Source organism: Coturnix japonica, chromosome 27 (assembly GCF_001577835.2).
Source record: "Coturnix japonica isolate 7356 chromosome 27, Coturnix japonica 2.1, whole genome shotgun sequence".
Taxonomy (NCBI): Eukaryota; Metazoa; Chordata; class Aves; order Galliformes; family Phasianidae; genus Coturnix; species Coturnix japonica.
In genome coordinates this window covers 1,141,624-1,160,378 of record NC_029542.1, presented here as the reverse complement: position 1 = coordinate 1,160,378, position 18,755 = coordinate 1,141,624, and the positions used below count along the sequence as shown (strand labels likewise).

The 18,755-nt window shown below is 53.5% G+C and overlaps 3 protein-coding genes across 6 annotated transcripts; all 3 read left to right on the top strand.

The window, feature by feature from the left end:
• The first annotated feature begins 525 nt into the window (after positions 1 to 525).
• LOC107325039 (somatotropin) lies at positions 526 to 3,779 on the top strand. Its single transcript, XM_015885521.2, has 5 exons — positions 526 to 535; positions 1,422 to 1,582; positions 2,135 to 2,251; positions 2,361 to 2,522; positions 3,383 to 3,779. The coding sequence occupies exons 1-5, from the start codon at positions 526 to 528 to the stop codon at positions 3,581 to 3,583; spliced, it is 651 nt and encodes a 216-aa protein (XP_015741007.2). The 3' UTR covers positions 3,584 to 3,779.
• A 7-nt stretch (positions 3,780 to 3,786) lies between these two features.
• RDM1 (RAD52 motif containing 1) lies at positions 3,787 to 8,349 on the top strand. Of its 4 annotated transcripts, XM_015885546.2 has the most exons (7): positions 3,787 to 3,902; positions 4,960 to 5,139; positions 5,262 to 5,384; positions 6,010 to 6,163; positions 6,268 to 6,366; positions 7,097 to 7,185; positions 7,737 to 8,349. In XM_015885546.2, the coding sequence occupies exons 1-7, from the start codon at positions 3,816 to 3,818 to the stop codon at positions 7,809 to 7,811; spliced, it is 807 nt and encodes a 268-aa protein (XP_015741032.1). In that variant the 5' UTR covers positions 3,787 to 3,815; the 3' UTR covers positions 7,812 to 8,349. The 4 variants fall into 4 exon arrangements, with proteins under 4 accessions (XP_015741032.1, XP_032296789.1, XP_015741033.1 ...); XM_032440898.1 differs by lacking the exon at positions 5,262 to 5,384 and having other exon boundaries at positions 7,737 to 8,329; XM_015885547.2 differs by lacking the exons at positions 7,097 to 7,185; positions 7,737 to 8,349 and adding an exon at positions 6,580 to 6,860.
• Positions 8,350 to 9,277: 928 nt separating this feature from the next.
• On the top strand, positions 9,278 to 18,499 carry LOC107325053 (leucine-rich repeat-containing protein 37A-like). Its single transcript, XM_015885545.2, has 13 exons — positions 9,278 to 9,527; positions 10,005 to 10,076; positions 10,408 to 10,479; positions 10,934 to 11,005; positions 11,343 to 11,423; positions 12,524 to 12,595; positions 12,890 to 12,964; positions 13,164 to 13,273; positions 14,617 to 15,269; positions 16,807 to 16,902; positions 17,313 to 17,386; positions 17,505 to 17,559; positions 18,155 to 18,499. The coding sequence occupies exons 1-13, from the start codon at positions 9,337 to 9,339 to the stop codon at positions 18,359 to 18,361; spliced, it is 1,830 nt and encodes a 609-aa protein (XP_015741031.1). The 5' UTR covers positions 9,278 to 9,336; the 3' UTR covers positions 18,362 to 18,499.
• The last annotated feature ends 256 nt before the right edge of the window (positions 18,500 to 18,755 follow it).

The following is an 18,755-nucleotide window of genomic DNA, read 5'->3' as shown; positions in this document are numbered from 1 at the left end:
CTGCAGTGGGCAGGTGGATCCAAGCAAGCACTGCCTGTCTTAGGACAATATCCATCCTGCTCTAAGCCATCTACATGGGAAACCATCCCACCTGCTCTCAGCCCTGCACTGCCCTACCAGCCTTGCTAACCATGGGGCAGCAAAACCAGGTAGGAAAACCAGTGTGAGAACTTCCTCCACGTAAGCACAGAACAGATTTGGGATGGGTCTTTCAATGGTGACAAACCCTCTGTTTGCCATAAACGGCAGAATATGAAGAAAAAAAAGTTCAGCATGAATTTTATCCGCAGGCAAACATCCTCCCCAACCTTTCCATCTCCGTATAAATGACTACAATGAGGTGGCGCCATGGCGAACACACCTGCATTTATGCAAGGAGGGGATATGGAGAGGTGGCAGCGATCGTGATCACCCCCATCCATTTTAAACAGACCCCCAGCTATATAAGGGGGGTCTCACCTGCCAGCATCACTCGATGAAAGGAGGAAACATTCAAGAGACACCCGAGCAACTCTCCCGGCAGGAATGGCTCCAGGTACTTTGCTTTATCTCAGCTGGATGTGCCAATGCTGCTGCATGCTTTGGGTGAGGGGATGTGATGGAGGGGTGGTGCTGAGGTGGGCTGCAAACACAGTGTCAGCTCTGAATTCAAACAGATCAATGACAAAGGAAATCTCTCCCTACAGCGTGGCTATAAACCATGAGCTGACTCAGGTAACCCTGAGCTTCACCTTGGTAAGGGGCAGGTATGAGTTGCGGAATACAAAGAACAAGGCAAAGCAGAGTTGTAATAGTTATTGCTCTCATATATGAAGCCAGGAACATTAAAACTCAATTCCGAGGCTTTAAACAGGGATCGGGGTGATGTCTGATCATAGACTCATAGAATGGCCTGGCTTGAAAAGCACTTCAAAGACCATTTACTTTCCAACCCCCTGCACTTGTCCCCAAGTCCTGCAGGCTCCAGGGCACTCCTCCACTGATGTTCACCTCCATTGAGCTTAACTTTATAAGTGGACACTCATGTGAGCTGGATGTCGAAGGTTAATAACCTTCCAGCTTGACAGCGACCTCCAGATCCTACATGTGTGTCCCAGGGAGCAGCAGTGCAGGTAACACAACCACTTCTCATCCCAATGAAGGCAGCACAGTGCAAACAGAGGCTCAGCTGAGCTGCTCCCAGTCTTCATCCAGTGCTCTCCGTCCTGTTTGCTCCCCAAAACCATGGGGAAAATAAAGGGAAAGACTCCCGTTTTCATGGAGCAATGATGATTCTGGGAGCAGCACGAGCCTTGGGGGCACATCCAATGAGAGGGGATGGGGTTTTGTGGAGGGCTGCACTGTGGGTGGACACAACCCTGATAACCAGGTGCCACCAAAGCACAGGTAACCCCTCTCCTCTCCTCTCTGCTCCGCTGCAGGCTCGTGGTTTTCTCCTCTCCTCCTCACTGTGGTCACGCTGGGACTGCCATGGGGAGCTGCGGCCACCTTCCCTGCCATGCCCCTCTCCAACCTGTTTGCCAACGCTGTGCTGAGGGCTCAGCACCTCCACCTCCTGGCTGCCGAGACATACAAAGAGTTTGTAAGTGTTGGCCACCTCCTTAGTTTGTAAGTGTTGGCCACCTCCTTAGTTTGTAAGTGTTGGCCACCTCCTTAGCTTGTAAGTGTTGGCCATCTCCTTAGCTTGTAAGTGTTGGCCATCCCCTTAGCTTGTAAGTGTTGGCCATCTCTTTAGCTTGTAAGTGTTGGCCATCCCCTTAGCTTGATGCTTCCAGGGCCGCGCCGTGTCTTCCCACCCTGAATAAATTCCTTCCAGCAGAGACTATGCAGCTCTCAGTGTCTCCTGAGGGGGAAAAGGGGTCTTTAATGGGGTAGGACAGATGATGACCGACCAGGCTGTGCTCCCCGCAGCTCCCTGCCTCCTCCTGCAAGGGGTCACCTCCTCCTGTCTGCGTGTTTCGTGCTCACCTCAACCCTCTGCCCCACTGAGAGCAGATCTGTAGGTCCAGTAGGGGTTGAGATGCACATCACGTCCCACGTTTCCTTTGTGAAAAGAGCAACCAGCCAGGAAAGAGCGAGGAAAGGGTCCGTGCTCTTATCACACAATCTGAATGTATTCGGGGTGTCTCCACAGGAACGTACCTACATCCCAGAGGACCAGAGATACACCAACAAAAACTCCCAGGCTGCTTTTTGTTACTCAGAAACCATCCCAGCTCCCACGGGGAAGGATGACGCCCAGCAGAAGTCGGTAAGTTCACTGCACTGCATTGCTTTATGAGGGTTTCCATGTGGTATCACACCTGAGAAGGAGAGCTGCCTCCTCACTGTGCAGCTCTGAATTCCTTTTGTCATTTCAGGACATGGAGCTGCTTCGGTTTTCATTGGTTCTCATCCAGTCCTGGCTGACCCCCGTGCAATACCTCAGCAAGGTGTTCACCAACAATTTGGTTTTCGGCACCTCAGACAGAGTGTTTGAGAAACTAAAGGACCTGGAAGAAGGGATCCAAGCCCTGATGAGGGTAGGTCTGTGTATGGCACGTGGCACTGAGGGACGTGGTTATGGGGATGGTGGGGTGGGTTGGGGTTGAGCTTCGGGATCTTGGAGGTCTTTCCAACCTTAATGACTCTATGATGAAGTTTCACTCTGTTATTTCGAATGACGTTGCTTGTTGTCAGAAACCCAGCCCACGGCACGGGGTGGGACTGGGGGGCTTTGAGGTCCCTTCCAACCCAATTATGCCGTGATTCGATGGTACTATGAACTTTAAGAACCCAACTATGCTGTGATTCTGCAGCCCTGCAATCCTTGAGGTCCCTTCCAACCCAATGGTGCCATGATTCCATGGTTCTATGAACCTGAAGGTCCCTTCCAACCCAACCACACCATGATCCCATGGTTCTATGAACTTTAAGGTCCCTTCCAACCAAACTATGCTATGATTCCACAGTCCTACAATCCTTGAGGTCCCTTCCAACCCAATGGTGCCATGATTCCATGGCTCTGTGATCCTTAAGGTCCCTTCCAACCCAACCACACCATGATCCCATGGTTCTATGACCTTGAAGGTCCCTTCCAACCCAAGCACGCTGTGACTCCATGCCACTCCAGCTGCAGCTCCATGTGCATTTACCACGTCCAGACTTTGCTGTCCATTGATATGACTGTGGGTGCTGAGAACCGACACTCAGAACACCCCCATCCCTCCCACTGCCATTTACTTACCCCAGACACTTCCAATCCATGCGGGGTGAGCAGCAGGTGCAGATCACACCCCCAGGATGCCCAGGGCTGGCTCAGAGCTTTATTCACTGTTAAATCAAAAGCAAAGCCAGCATTGCTTTGCCAGCAGCCCCCACCCACAGCCCTCTTCCCCTGCAGGAGGTGGAGGACCGCAGCCCGCGGGGTCCGCAGCTCCTCAGACCCACCTACGACAAGTTCGACATCCACCTTCGTAACGAGGACGCCCTGCTGAAGAACTACGGGCTGCTGTCCTGCTTCAAGAAGGACCTGCACAAAGTGGAGACCTACCTGAAGGTGATGAAGTGCCGGCGCTTCGGGGAGAGCAACTGCACCATATGAAGCCCCCGTGTCTGCGCCATGGCTGACGGGCACATCTCCCCCCTTATCCCACCCCCCTTATCTCACCCCTGTCATTAAATACATGAGGAATAAAGCCTACAATGCTGAGCTGTGCGTGCTGCCTGATGGATGGGGATAAGGGGAGGGTTGGGGGCGGGGAAAGGGGAGGGAGGAGGTGGGCAAAGGGGAGGGAGGAGGTGGGCAAAGGGGAGGGAGGAGGTGGGGACAGGCCATGGCGGAGGTGCTGCAGTTCCTGGTGCCTACGGGGAGTGGGCAGACATTGCTGGTGTGGGGGCTGGAACCCAAGCCGGGCCTGGAGGTGGGGATGGGGTCGGGGTCGGGGTCGGGGTCGGAGTTGGGGTTGGGGTTGGGGTTGAGGCTGAGGCTTGGAGATGGGGTTGGGGTTGGGGATGGGGATGGGGGTCGAGGCCTGAGCCTGGAGCAGGGGTCGGGACCTGGGCATGAGGATGGGGGCGAGGTTTGGGGCTGGGTTTGTGAATGGGGCTGGGTTTGGGAATGGGGGATGGGGAACGAAGCCTGGGGTTGTCAGGAGCTGGAAATAGGGTCAGGGCCTGGGGTCTGAGGATGGGGTCAGGGTTTGGGCCTGTCTGAGGATGGGGTCAGGGTTTGGGCCTGGGATTGGGGTCTGAGGATGGGGTTAGGGCCGGGACCTGGGATTGGGGTTGGGCCAGGAGTTGGGCCTGGGGTTGGGGTTGTGGTCTGATGATGGGGTCAGGGCCTGGGGATGGGGATGGGAATGAGTTTGGGGCCTGGGCCTGAGACTGGGCCTGGGGATGGGATGGGGATTGGGATTGGGACTGGGAATGGGGCTGAGGGCAGGGATGGGGATGGGGATGAGGATCAGAACCTGGGGATGGGATCAGGAGCCTGGGGAAGGGCCTGGGGTGGGGTTAGAGCTGTGTCTGGGGAGCAGGGCCCCCCTGGTGCTAAAGGGTGAGGCTGGGACCTGCTGGGACCCTTAGAGACAAGGCCCTGGTTCTGATCGGTTCTCCCATTGCATTCCCTTCATGTGAATGTAATTCTTACCCTCACCCCCACCTCTCATTGCCTCGTATTGTTTTGATCACATTTTAACTTCCCCTTGAGGCATTTTGGGTGATCCTGAGGGAGATTTGTGCCCCTCTGGTCTGCAAAGCAAAGCTGCTGGGAGAGCAGCAACGTGGCTGAGAGCTGCAATAAAACTGTGCCAACCTGCACGTAGAGTGTAAGAGCATCAGCAGAGCAGTGTGCCCACATAGAGCAGGGGGGTCGGAGCTGGTCAGCCCCTGAGGTACACACAGATGTTCTATAAAATGCACTTTTTTTCTCTCTTGCTTTGTTTGTTGGTGGTGTTTTGGTGGTTTTCTTCCCCAAAGCATTCCCTGTTTGCAGTGTTCTCAAAGTTCGGGTTGCTGTACTCAGTGCGAGCGCACAGCAATGCTGCAGTGGCCGGGCCTGGCTGCTACGCCATCATCAAGTTCTACTCAGCTGCAGATGCCAGCAGAGCCCAGCAGGCCTGCAATGGGCAAACGCTGTTTCAGAGCTCTCCATTGAAGGTAAGGAGGACGGCCACGCTGTGCCACCAATGGGCACCGGGACCTTTAGTATTAGGGTAGAAACTCTGGGTGTATCTGTTGATCTGAGTGATGCTCCCTGTGTTAACTTCTTTTCTGAGCAGGTTTGTGTTTGCACCAAGCAGAAGGGATTCCAGCAGCAGGTCCTTGCTCTCAACAGCAACAAGTGCCAGGAGTTGGCCAACCACTACCTTGGCTTTAACGGCTGGTCCAGCCGCATCATCACAGTAAGGAGCCCCTTAGAGTCTTAGAACCAGAGAATCTTTGAGGTTGGAAAAGAGCACTGAGATCATCAGCCCATCGCCAGCATGGCAGCTTATGGAGCCATTAAGGTCTCGAAAGACCACTGAGATCATAAAGCCATCAACTCATCACCACTATGCCCACTGAACTGTGTCCCTCCATGCCACATCCTTGTTGCTCACCCACCAGCCTTCCCCTCGTTCTCCCATATTCCATATTCCCTTCATTCAGTCCCATACTCTGAACAAAAGCAGTTGGTGAAGTGAACAGAATTGTCCTGCAGTCAGTAAATAATGAGGTCAGCTTCAGGAACTGCAATTTGGACTTACTTTGAAAGCTTGAGGAGAGAAGATTGCTGTGGGTGAAGGCATTGGCTGGGTTTCTGTTTGCACACATGAGGGCAGCAGGTTTTCATGCAGTGAATAAAGCAGTGCCAGAGCTTGTATTTGTATGCTGAGCTCCTGAGGTGTCTGAGACTCTGAAACAGGGTCAGAACAGTCAGCAGCCCCACTGTGCCTCCATAAAGCTCTGTGCTTTGCTGTGGCTGATCGGTCACAACACCCCCTTCCTCTTTTAATCTCAAACAATGACTTGTGGCCTTCCCAACAGCTGCAGAACGTGTCCGGCTTTGATGATGAGAATGAGGAAGTGGGAAAGAAACCATCCGTCAGGTACCTGTGTGCTGTGGAAGTGACGCTGCCCAAGCATGGGGTGCAGAGCCGGGGAGTTGGGCTGGGTGAGGCAGACCTGGAAAATGGTGAAGGTTCGTATTGGCTTGTTTGATTTTTGTCTCCCAGCTCCGTGCTGGGATGATGGGCTTCGTCTGCAGGCTGCCATCTTCATTAACGTGCTGTTTGATGGGTGTAGATCCTCTGGAGTTGGTCACAGCCACGAGAAGAGTTCAGAAGCTGGCAGCGGGCAGAGCTTTGTCCAGTGCCTTCCAGAAGATTCTCCTTGTGGTTCTAGGTAAGGGCTGGTTTGGGGTTAAACGAGCGCTCAGTGATCCCTGCCCTTTTGCTGTCTACTATTGGGGCTACTATTAGAGATGACAGTCAAGGAGGCTGGTTCTGTGCTGACCCAGAAACTGCTGGATTTCACATCTGGTGTTTGCTGAGCTCTCAGATGACACTGAATGACGTGTTAACTGAGTACATCAGCCTGTAACACATTCACCTTCAGGACAGGCCCCTCATGTGATGAGGTCAGTACCACCATCCTCACTTACACAAAGGAAAGGCTTCCATGCTGAGCACCACCTCCGGTATTGACACAGCAAACCATCTGAGCAGGAACATGGTTAAATACAGCAGCATTTAATTAACCTGTCAGCTTCCTCCCCGGGGCTCTTTAAAGCATTCCTTTCAAAGGTGGGTCTGTGGACGCAGATGTTTTGCAGTTCTTTTTGCCTTCTGGCCCATCACATACACACAGCCCAGTAATAAACACATTCCGTATCCTCATTCTCAGTTTCCAGCCCATTTAATCAGAACCTGTTGGTTTTCTGCAAGAGAAGACAAAGAAGCAGCATTACACAATGCAGCGACCACGTCTCTTTTCCTCTGTACCTTATAATTAACGTGACAAACCCTTCAGCTCTGTCCTGAATGAAGTAATGAAGCAGAGCTGCCCCATTGAAGCTGAGGGTGGGTTTAGTCTCACTAAGTAACGTTGCCTCTGTCTGCGTGTCCTGTTTCAGAGAGTGGTAAAGTGGCTGTGGAGTACAACCCCACTGCAGAGGAGCCCATAGACTCCCTAACAGAGGAGGAGCTGGAGGGGCTGGTTCAGGTAACAGCAGCTGATATTCAGCACTTGTACAGTGGGAATCCTAGTGAGGTGACAGTAGGTTTAATCAAGTAATTTTTTAATTGAAAAAGCTAGAAATGTGCTCCATAAACTCATCCCAACCGCAGGGAATGGCTGCTAAAAGCTCAGATGAAATCCCTGCAGGTCATTGTTGGAGCCCTTAGCGTGCACCCAACGAAGGCACACAGATAGAGTGCATTGGTTGTCATTCATCTCAGTGGGATGGATTCTGAACGACCCTCAGCTCACCAAGGCTGTGCTCTTTGGAAAGCAAGCATCACTCTCACGTGATGCGTCAGCAACACACAGTGCAGTGTCCAATTCCTCCTGCGGTTCTGCAAGAAGGAAGTGGCTGATGAACCTTGTGACACACGTTGGTGTCACTGTGTTTGATGGGGCTGAGTCACCCACTGTCCAGAGGAACCATCATCTTTCCTACTCAAACAGGAGGGTTTTGTGTCTGAAGCAGCCGATGTCCACCCGGTTTGTTTTATCTGTTGAGATGAAATGAACGCTTGGATTTCTCTTCCCAGGTCAATGAATTGCGTTTGGAACCGTTTGACCTCGAAGAAGAAGTTGTGTCTGACCTGAGTCTGGATGATGAATGAACTCCCTGTGTGGGAGATGCTGTTTAATTAGTGCAGGTCTGTCTTCAGATCACTTCCAAAAGCTTGATTAGGACTGAAAGCCTAAAGCTCTGCAATGGCATCTACCTCATATCCAACGTTTTGTTTATACATTAGACCAGTGAAAGAAATGGGTGACAGACCTACAGTTACTAAAATTAAGCCCAAAAATATGTTCTGTTTCTGGAGATAAAGCGTTTTCCTGTCAGCCTATCCAGGTCAGCTATATATGGAAGCCAGCTTTACCTAACGTGGTTATTATTTAGGCAGCAGAACAGATGTGCACAGGACAAGCAGGAGCGTGCAGTTTGGGTTAGTTGTGATCAGCAGGAGGAAGGCAGAGGTGGAATGAGATGTTACACCAGCAGGAGTAGCTGTGGTACTTAATGCTCCTCTTATCTCTTAGATAAACCTATGTGTTGATGTATTGAACAGCTGGGACATTATCATGTAAAGCAAAGATTCTTTTTAACTTTGAACACGTTTTTCATTAAATGAAATACATTTCTTTGGTTTTTTTTGTAACTCTGTGTGCTGTGTGAGTCTTTGGGGCAGTGAATTCAATAGGGATGTCCACCCACCTCCACTGATCTGCAGGGCTCTCAAGTTGGAAATAGTTGGGCTGACATGAAGTTAAATCCTGTGTCCTATTGGCACATTTAATAATGGATCTTCCAAGCAGCAGCCCAATGGAAAGATCCCATCCCAGCGTGGGCATCCCATGGTTGCGGAGCTGCCTTCACCTCAAGGACACAATATACACAGCAAGATCATTCCTATGTGCTTTATTTGAGGGACAGTGACACTCAAAGAAGGACAGAACCACCCAAATGACCCAAAGCCACACATGGGAGCCATGAGGTGCAGCGAGGCCTACACAAGCCCGAGGCCCATATACATCCAAAGCCTACACACCTAAACACACCTGAGGCCTACACATGCTCAAGGCCTACACTCGCCTGAGGCCTACACAAACCCAAGGCCTACAGCCATCCAAGGCTTACACATACCCAAGGCCTACACACATCTACACACACATGAGGCCTTCACACATCCAAGTTCTGCACACACCTGAAGCCTGCACACACCTGAGGCCTACACACACCCAAGGCCTAAACATATCTGAGGCCTACACACACCCGAGGCCTACACACACCCAAGGCCCACACATATCTGAGGCCTACACCCACCTGAGGCCTTTCCAAACCTGATGCCTACACTCAATTGAGGCCTACAGCCACCTGAGGCCTACACATGCACAAGGCCTATACACACCTGAGGCCTATACAGGCCCGAGGCCTACACGCACCTGAGGCCTATACAGGCCCAAGGCCTACATGCACCTGAAGCCTATACAGGCCCAAGGCCTATACACACCTGAGGCCTATACAGGCCCAAGGCCTACACACACCTGAGGCCTATACAGGCCCGAGGCCTACACACACCTGAGGCCTGCACAGACCCGAGGCCTGCAGCCTGGTTGCCTGGCGACCATGGTGGCAACACCATGGTTCTACCCCAACTGCACCATCCATTCCTCTTCTTCCTGGTGCTCCTGTTGGCGGCAGCTCTGTCCCCAGGGCAGCCCATAGCCCTATGCCCATCTTCCTGCCGCTGTCACAGTTGGTTGCTAGACTGCAGCCAAGCCTCCATGGACGCAGTGCCTCGGGCCACCCGCCGCTGGGCCCTGTCTATACTGTGAGTAGTTTGAAGGGGAACAGGGCTCACCTTGGAGGACCCCCATTCCCATTGAGAAGGAATGGGAAAGAGGAATTTACGCATAACGTCATTAAAGGACTGACTGAAATCCTCGTGGTAATGATAGAAGCAGCTCTGAGACGGGGCAATAGGACGAGAGATGGTGGTGGCCTCGAGTTGTGGCAGGGGAGGGTCAGGTTGGATGTGAGGAAACGTTTCTTCTCGGAAAGAGTGGGGATGTATCAGCACAGACTGCACAGGGCGGGTGGGAGGGAGTCATCAGCCATGGAAGGGCCCATGGAAAGAGGAGGAGTGGCAATGAGGCACATGGTTTAGTGGCAATATTGGTGGTAGGAAAATGAGCTTAGAAGACTTTTCCGTCCTTAACAATTGTATCATTTGCCAGCAGTCTTTCTGCAGGCTCCTTTTTGCAGCCCTTTTAGCAATCACAGTCACGTGCCGCTCATTTGTTTGCAGAGATTTCAGCAACAACTCTATTTCTTCCATTGAAAAAGAGACATGGAGGGAATACCCGTGGGCTGAGTACATGTAAGTATTCACTTTAAATGTCAGGAGTTGAGATAGTTTCAATCCAAACACTATTTCTCTAAGCTGAGGGTATGAGGAACACAAGCAGGAGCACACAAAGCATTTCCATGTGAGTTCAGAGCTGAGCTGCTCAGCAAGGAGGGATGAGAAGCCCCATAACTTCCAGGAGGGGTCGAAATGCTGTGAGTTACAGGCAATGCTAACGGTGCCAGTCTAACAGGGCCAACCCTGTGCCTTAATTAGTTAACAATCAGGCTGCAATTGGCTTCGGTAGCTGTGGGGGCAATGCCTGCTCCCTCTGATATAGCAGTAAATGTTTGTTTTGTTGCAGAACCCTCCGGGACAATGATTTGAAGGTGGTGAAGAGCCATTCGCTGGAGGGTTTGCTGCTGCTGAAGCATCTGTACGTGCAGGCTGGTTCTGTCCAGGCTGGTTCTGTCCAGGCTGGTTCTGTCCCACTTTGCTTCTGCTCAGGTTCAGATGGAAAACTGCAGTCCAGACAGAGCCCTGTGCTGATCACTCCCAGGACACGCTCTCAGCTTCCTTGCTGTATTCCTGCAGTCCCCCTGGCTGCCTGTGTCCCTTCCCATGCCCACAGCCCATGACAGAGAACCTCACATAGAGGTTGTATCTATGGGGTGCATCCATAGGGGCACACACTTGGTTGTGGTCCATGCAAGTGCTTCCTCAGCTGCTAAAGAATCTGTTAGAGGGGAAAATGGAGCCCTGAAATGGAGATGAAAGTCACCTCCAGGTTATGGCAGGTTACACATAAACACTATGTGAAATCAGAGCCGTGTGCTGTCAAAGCAAAGGAAAGCAAACGTAACCAACCTTTGGTGTTCTAATTTTAACAGGGATTTATCCGGCAATAAAATCCTGTCCATTGAGGAACGTGCTTTTGAGCCACTTCCTTTCTTGCAGCTCCTGTGAGTGGTAACGATTTCTTTATGTATTTAGAACCTTCCGTCTGCTGGGAAATGTGCTTTAAATGGGGAATAGGGGCAGTTTCTTCTGCTAACAACAAGCTGAGCTGATGGGGTCGGTGTGGATCCAATGCTGACCAAACACAGGCATGGTTTAATTGAGGGCTCACTACAACCTGGGATGGAAATAGACAAAGCACATGTGCAGTTCATTTCCTTTCATTGAATGCATGAGAAAGCAGCAGTTTCCTCCCCGTCCTGCCTGGGATTTGCATGTTTCCTATAGATCAGTGCTGCTCTGCTCCTGTAGGACACAATGGGTCCATTTCTTTCTCCCCAGGAACCTCAGTGGGAACCTGATGGCTCAGATCCAGAAGGACACTTTCCAGGCATGGCACGGGATGCAGTTTCTAAAGGAGGTGTAAGTTCTATAAGCAATGGAGATGAATGGGAACGAAGCTCCACAGTGGCACCAGGGGGGAGAGAGCATTGCGTATCTGCATTTAAGGTGCTCAAATTCACCCACAAAGGGATGCTTTGTTCCTTTGGTGCCTGCAGAAACGTGATGTAACCCACAGCCCAGGAGCCATTCCATGGGTAGGGACACAATTTCTATCCAGGCCTAAAGGAATTCAGGGTGTTTTGCCCACCAAAGCCTCATAGACATAAAGAAAGGGACATAAAGATCAGGACCTGCTGCATTTTGGGGCTCCCATCTGTTCCCATATACACCTTTAGCCCAGGCCCTAACTCACACATCAGTTCTTCATCTCCAGGCTGAAATCTCTGTTTATTCTTCACTTGAAAGGAAAATCTTTGGGCAGTTTGGGGTCAAAATGCTTTGGCTGAATCCATGATGAGGTTGGATCCTCATCCTCACCCCACCCATATGGGATAAAGGAGTTTGGAAAGGGGGTTTCAATGTAGGTTGGCATCAGAGAGAACACGCAGCTCTCTGATTTGGAATCATGAAGGCTGGCAAAGAGGAGGAGGAATGGCTGATGGAGGATGGAGGATGGAGGAATGGAGGATGGAGGAATGGAGGAATGGAGGATGGAGGATGGAGGATGGAGGAATGGAGGATGGAGGATGGAGGAATGGAGGATGGAGGATGGAGGAATGGAGGAATGGAGGAATGGAGGAATGGAGGATGGAGGATGGAGGAATGGAGGATGGAGGAATGGAGGATGGAGGAATGGAGGATGGAGGATGGAGGATGGAGGAATGGAGGAATGGAGGAATGGAGGAATGGAGGATGGAGGAATGGAGGATGGAGGATGGAGGAATGGAGGATGGAGGAATGGAGGATGGAGGAATGGAGGAATGGAGGATGGAGGATGGAGGATGAAGGATGGAGGATGGAGGAATGGAGGATGGAGGAATAGAGGATGGAGGATGGAGGAATGGAGGATGGAGGAATGGAGGATGGAGGAATGGAGGATGGAGGATGGAGGAATGGCTGATGGAGATGCTGGGCACAGACCTGGTGTTAATTCACTTTGATTTGTTGTTGTTATCCAGGATCCTGAGCCACAACCCGCTGTCTGTGATCGATGATGCCTCGTTCTTCCATCTTCCAGCGCTCATCAACCTGTGAGCATCGACTCAATCTGAGCGGGTGAACACAGAGCTCTGGGGTGTCCTCAGCACAGCAAAGCAACCAGAGAGCTGGGAAACAAATGGGTTGGGGGGGGGGGGGGAGAAAAAAAACCCTTCTGCTTCAGTCCCGTGATTGGGAGCAAGTGAAAGCACTGAGGTTATGAACACTACTGTCTCATTAGCAGAAGTGGGAGCAGCACAAGGACCTGGGCTCTGTCCCACAAGGACCTGGGCTCTGTCCCATAACATGCCTTGCAAATCCTATTTGTTTTCCCAATCCCTTTGCAGTGACCTGGGAGCAACACGTGTATCACAGCTGGAAACGCTCAAAGTCCTCCGGACCCCAATGCATTTGGAGATGCTGTGAGTAACACCAGGCCCAGCAAACAGACATCCCATCCCACTTAGGAAAGCAGACACAGAATGGCCCCCACCCCACAAGCATTTCCTATTGAGGACCCCAGACTCGCCCACTAACAACCAGAATCCCCCTGCATTGCTTTCCCAAAGCTCTGAGCTGATGCACACGGAGCGATGCAGCTTTTCTCCCCTTTCTGTGCAGCAAACTGCCCCGAGCTGCTGCCTGCTGCCTGTGCCAGGACGGCCGAGCTGCGGGGACGCTGTGCAGGAGCATCCACAGCACGGAGCTGTGTGCCCGCAACCTGCACTGCGGTGAGCTCCTGCATCGCGTCACATTGGGGTGGGCTCCTCGGGACCCCCATTGCCATCCCTACAGGATCCAACTGCCACCCCCATAGGATCCCATTGCTACCCCTACAGGATCCCATTCCCCCCCCGGAAGGATCCCATTGCCATCCCTACAGGATCCTATTGCCACCCCCATAGGATCCCATTCCCCCCCTGCATGATCCCATTGCTGCCCCTATAGGATCCCATTGGCACCCCTATAGGATCCCATTGCCGCCTCCATAGGATCCAATTCTCCCCCTACAGGATCCCATTGCCACTCCCATAGGATTCCATTACCACCCCTATAGGAACCCGTTGCCAGCTCTATAGGATCCCATTGCCACCCCCATAGGATCCCATTCCCCCCCTGCATGATCCCATTGCTACCCCTACAGGATCCCATTCCCCCCCCGGCAGGATCCCATTGCCACCCTCATAGGATCCCATTGCCACCCCTATAGGAACCCATTCCTCCATAGGATCCCATTGCCACCCCTATAGGATCCCACTGCCACCCCACAGGATCCCTCTGCCACCCCTATAGGATCCCATTCCCCCCCTTACAGGATCCAATTGTTACTCCCATAGGATCCCACTGCCAGCCCCATAGGATCCCATTGCCACCCCTATAGTATCCCATTACCACTCCATAGGATCCCATTGCCACTCCCATAGGGTCTCATTCCCCCCTGCATGATCCCATTGCTACCCCTACAGGATCCCATTCCCCCCTCGGCAGGATCCCATTGCCACCCTCATAGGATCCCATTACCACCCCTATAGGATCCCATTCCCCCCCTACAGGATCCAATTGTTACTCCCATAGGATCCCACTGCCACCCCTATAGGATCCCATTACCACCCCTATAGGATCCCATTACCACTCCATAGGATCCCATTGCCACTCCCATAGGATCCCATTACCACCCCTATAGGAACCCATTGCCAGCTCTATAGGATCCAATTGTTACTCCCATAGGATCCCACTGCCACCCCTACAGGATCCCATTGCCAGCCCCACATGATCCCACTGCCACCCCTATAGGATATTGCCACCCCTATAGGATCCCATTCCCCCCCTACAGGATCCCATTGCCACCCCTATAGGATCCCATTCCCCCATAGGATCCCATTGCCAGCCCCACATGATCCCACTGCCACCCCTATAGGATTCCACTGCCACCCCATATGATCCCATTACCACCCCTATAGGATCCCATTGCCCCATAGGATCCCATTGCCCCATAGGATCCCATTACCCCCATAGGATCCCATTACCCCCATAGGATCCCCCCCAACGCTGTGCCCTGCTCTGCTCTTTGCAGCCGTCATGGCGCCCCGTTCAGAGCTGCCATCAGCGCTGCGCAGCGCAGCACAGCACGGCTCAATGCTGCACCTCCACCCCAGCCATGGCGACACCGACACCCTGACACTGAGCGCCAGCCCCCATAGCACCAATAGGGCCGACAGCGACCCCAATACGATGAGCCGCCATCAGCACCAACACGGGCAGGAGATGGGATGGAACAGTGGGTACGGGGTGGGGAACCTCCATCCCCCATCCATGGGGCAGCAAAGCATCACAGCGCAGCTGCCAGGACACAAGGTCCTACAAGGAAAGAGAGCCCACGGCCCCATAGAGCCCAGCAATAGGGGCAGCACTGAGGGTGAGGATGAGGATGAGGATGAGCTGTTTGAAGGCCAAGTGGAGCAGCGGCTGCGCCCCATGGTCCCCAATGGGGCCATCAGGGGCTTCATCGCCCGCGTGGCACGAGCCGTGAGGAAGGACTGCAGGGAGCAGCAGCTGCAGGCGCAGTGCAGCACCGTGCTGAGACACACACAGAGCGTGGTGCAGCTCATGGGGACGGACAGACACAGAGACACGGACAGACACAGAGACACGGACAGACACAGAGACACGGAGTGTGACATGACGGGCAACGGGACGGACACAGCGAGCAACAACGGGACCGGGCAGGTACAGCAACAGGGGTGGGGGGTGGGGGGGTATGGGATGATGTAGGGGTGGAATGGGGTCATGTGGGGGATGGCAGTGGGAACCTGTAGCAGGGCAATGAGATCCTATGGGGTGGCAGTGGGATCCTATAGGGGGGAAATGGGATCCTGTATGGGGTGGCAATGGGATCCTATAGGGGGGAAATGGGATCCTATGGGGTGGCAGTGGGATCCTATAGGGGGGAAATGGGATCCTGTATGGGGTGGTAATGGGATCCTGTGCGGGGGAAATGGGATCCTATAGGGGTGGTAATGGGATCCTATGGAGGTGGCAATGGGATCCAGTATGGGGTGGCAATGGGATCCTATAGGGGTGGCAATGGGATCCTGTGGGGGGGAATGGGATCCTGTATGGGGTGGTAATGGGATTATATGGGGCTGGCATTGGGATCCTGTATGGGGTGGTAATGGGATCCTATAGGGGTGGCAATGGGATCCTATAGGGGAGAAATGGGATCCTGTATGGGGTGGTAATGGGATCCTGTGGGGGGGAAATGGGATCCTATAAGGGTGGTAATGGGATCCTATGGAGGTGGCAATGAGATCCTATGGGGTGGAAATGGGATCCTATAGGGGTGGCAATGGGATCCTGTGAGGGGGAATGGGATCCTGTATGGGGTGGTAATGGGATTATATGGGGCTGGCATTGGGATCCTGTATGGGGTGACAATGGGATCCTATGGGGTGACAATGGGATCCTATGGGGTTAAATGGGATCCTATGGGGTAAAATGGGATCCTATGGGGTTAAATGGGATCCTATGGGGTGGCAGTGGGATCCTATAGGGGGGAAATGGGATCCTGTATGGGGTGGTAATGGGATTATATGGGGCTGGCATTGGGATCCTGTATGGGGTGGCAATGGGATCCTATAGGGGTGGTAATGGGATCCTGTAGGGGGAAAATGGGATCCTATGGGGTGGCAGTGGGATGCTGTAGGGGGGGGGGGAATGGGATCCTGCAGGTGTGACAATGGGATCCTGTAGGGCTGGCAATGGGATCCTTTATGGAGTGGTAATGGGATCCTATAGGGGTGGTAATGGGATCATGTGGGGCTGGCAATGGGATCCTATAGGGGGGGAATGGGATCCTATAGGGGTGGCAATGGGATCCTGTGGGGTGGCAGGGGATTCTGTGAGGGGGAAAATGGGATCCTGCAGGGGATGTCAATGGGATCTTGTAAGGGTGGCAATGGGATCCTATGGGGTGACATTGGGATCCTATAGGGCTGACATTGGGATCCTATGGGGCTGGCATTGGGATCCTGTGTGGTGGCAATGGGATCCTATAGGGGTGGCAATGGGATCCTGTAGGGTGGCAATGGGATCCTATGGGGCTGGCAATGGGATCCTGTAGGGCTGGCAATAGGATCCTATGGGGCTGGCAATGGGATCCTATGGGGCCCATTGGGATTTAAAGGGGGCCCTAATGGGATCCTATGGGGCTGGCAATGGGGCCGGCTGCTCTGTCCCTGTCATTTTCCCCCTGTCTCTGTCCCAGGTCCCAGCAGCTCGTGGCTCCAGCCGGAGGATCCTCCTGGCTGTGCTGGTGTCTCTCATCATCATGGCGTATATCACAACCATCTGCCTCATCGAGGTGTGTCTGTGTGCCCCATAGCGGCCATGGGATCAATGGGATTGGGATTAATGGGATTGGGATCAATGGGATCAATGGGGATGTGGGGCTGGCAGCCCACACTGCACAGCTCACATGGCCGTGCCCCATTTGGAGCTGAGCTTTCCTTCCCCATCTCCTTCAGGGCTGGCATCACAGCCTCCCCCAGCCCCACATCCCTTCAGCCCCACATCCCCATCCAGCCCCACATCTCCAACCAGCCCCACATCTGCATCCAGCCCCACATCTGCAACCAGCCCCACATCTCCCCATGGCTCCAGCCCCACAGCCCCTCCTGCCATGCTCTGCTCTGCCCCATTGCTGCTCACATCCCCACACATCAGCCCCATTTCAGCATCGCATCCTGACCTTGGGACTCCTCTCTCCTCCAGGTCTGCTGCCCCACACCCACAGCCCCACAGCAGCAGCCCCAGCCCCGCAGCACCAGCAAGTCCCGATGGAAACGGTAATTAATTAACACATAATTAACCCATAATTAACTCATAATTAACTCCTTCCCCCCTCCATCCCATACTGACCCCGTGCCCACATTCTGGGCCTATTTATCCTTTTTTCTCCCTTAGTTTCAGGTTACTTTGGATGCTGCTACCACGGCAACGGAGCAGGAATGGGGCACAGGTGATGGCAGTGTGCTCTGCCCCATAGCTGACCCATAGCTGCCCCATAGCTGCCCCATAGCTGCCCCATAGCTGCCCCATAGATACCCCATAGCTGCCCCATAGCTGCCCCATAGCTGCCCCATAGCTGCCCCATAGCTGCCCCATAGCCGCCCCATAGCCGCCCCATAGCTGACCCATAGCCGCCCCATAGCTGCCCCATAGCTGCCCCATAGCTGCCCCATAGCCGCTCCATAGCTGCCCCATAGCTGCCCCATGGCTGCCCCATAGCTGCCCCATGGCTGCCCCATAGCTGCCCCATAGCTGATCCATAGCCGCCCCATAGCCGCCCCATAGCCGCCCCATAGCTGCCCATGGCTGCCCCATAGCTGACCCATAGCTGACCCATAGCTGCCCCATAGCTGACCCATAGCTGCCCCATAGCTGACCCATAGCCGCCCCATAGCCGCCCCATAGCTGCCCCACAGCTGACCCATAGCTGACCCATAGCTGACCCATAGCTGACCCATAGCTGACCCATAGCTGACCCATAGCTGACCCATAGCTGCCCCATAGCCGCCCCACACTGAGCCGTCCCCATTCCCCGCTGCTCTCAGGGCTCCGATCGCAGTAAGGACGATCCCCAGTGGCTGCGGGATCTTTACCTGCCCCTGAATGAGCTGCAGAAGGATTCGATCCAGCAGCTGTACCGGGAACCGGGGGACGAGGAGGAGGAGGATGAAGAGCTGCTCAATGGGGCCGGGCCAAAACGGGACGGGACGGCGGCCACAGCCGACCCCAAAGGCAGCAAAGGGGCTCCGTGATCCCACAGCCCCGATGGATCCACCCCATAGAGCCCCGGAATGGAGGGAGGGGCCATGGGGATCAGTGGGGGGGGATGTGCTGAGTTATGGGGTGGATGGAGCCGCTGGGTTTGATATTAAAGGATATTGGTGTTCTATGGGGTGTGTGTGATATGGGGGGATCTGTAAGGGGGTCTATAGGGTGTGCTATAGGGTGTGCTATGGGGTGTTCTATAGGGTGTGCTATGGGGTGTGCTATGGGGTGTGCTATAATAATAATATAGGGTGTGTGTTCTATAGGGTGTTCTATAGGGTGTAGCTACTAATTGGGTGTGCTATGGGGTGTTCTATGGGGTGTTCTATGGGGTGTTCTATGGGGTGCTCTATAGGGTGTGCTATAGGGTGTTCTATGGGG

Bases quoted from the DNA above. Each gene is read 5' to 3' on its own strand.
- RDM1 (XM_015885546.2), top strand. From the start codon at position 3,816: ATGGCGGAGGTGCTGCAGTTCCTGGTGCCTACGGGGAGTGGGCAGACA. The intron at 5,385-6,009 runs GTAAGGAGCCCC...CCTTCCCAACAG, and splicing joins GGTCCAGCCGCATCATCACA to CTGCAGAACGTGTCCGGCTT. The intron at 6,164-6,267 runs GTTCGTATTGGC...TGATGGGTGTAG, and splicing joins AGACCTGGAAAATGGTGAAG to ATCCTCTGGAGTTGGTCACA.
- LOC107325039 (XM_015885521.2), top strand. The intron at 2,252-2,360 runs GTAAGTTCACTG...TTGTCATTTCAG, and splicing joins ATGACGCCCAGCAGAAGTCG to GACATGGAGCTGCTTCGGTT. The intron at 2,523-3,382 runs GTAGGTCTGTGT...CTTCCCCTGCAG, and splicing joins GGATCCAAGCCCTGATGAGG to GAGGTGGAGGACCGCAGCCC.
- LOC107325053 (XM_015885545.2), top strand. From the start codon at position 9,337: ATGGTTCTACCCCAACTGCACCATCCATTCCTCTTCTTCCTGGTGCTC. The intron at 10,077-10,407 runs GTAAGTATTCAC...GTTTTGTTGCAG, and splicing joins TACCCGTGGGCTGAGTACAT to AACCCTCCGGGACAATGATT. The intron at 16,903-17,312 runs GTGTGTCTGTGT...TCTCTCCTCCAG, and splicing joins CAACCATCTGCCTCATCGAG to GTCTGCTGCCCCACACCCAC.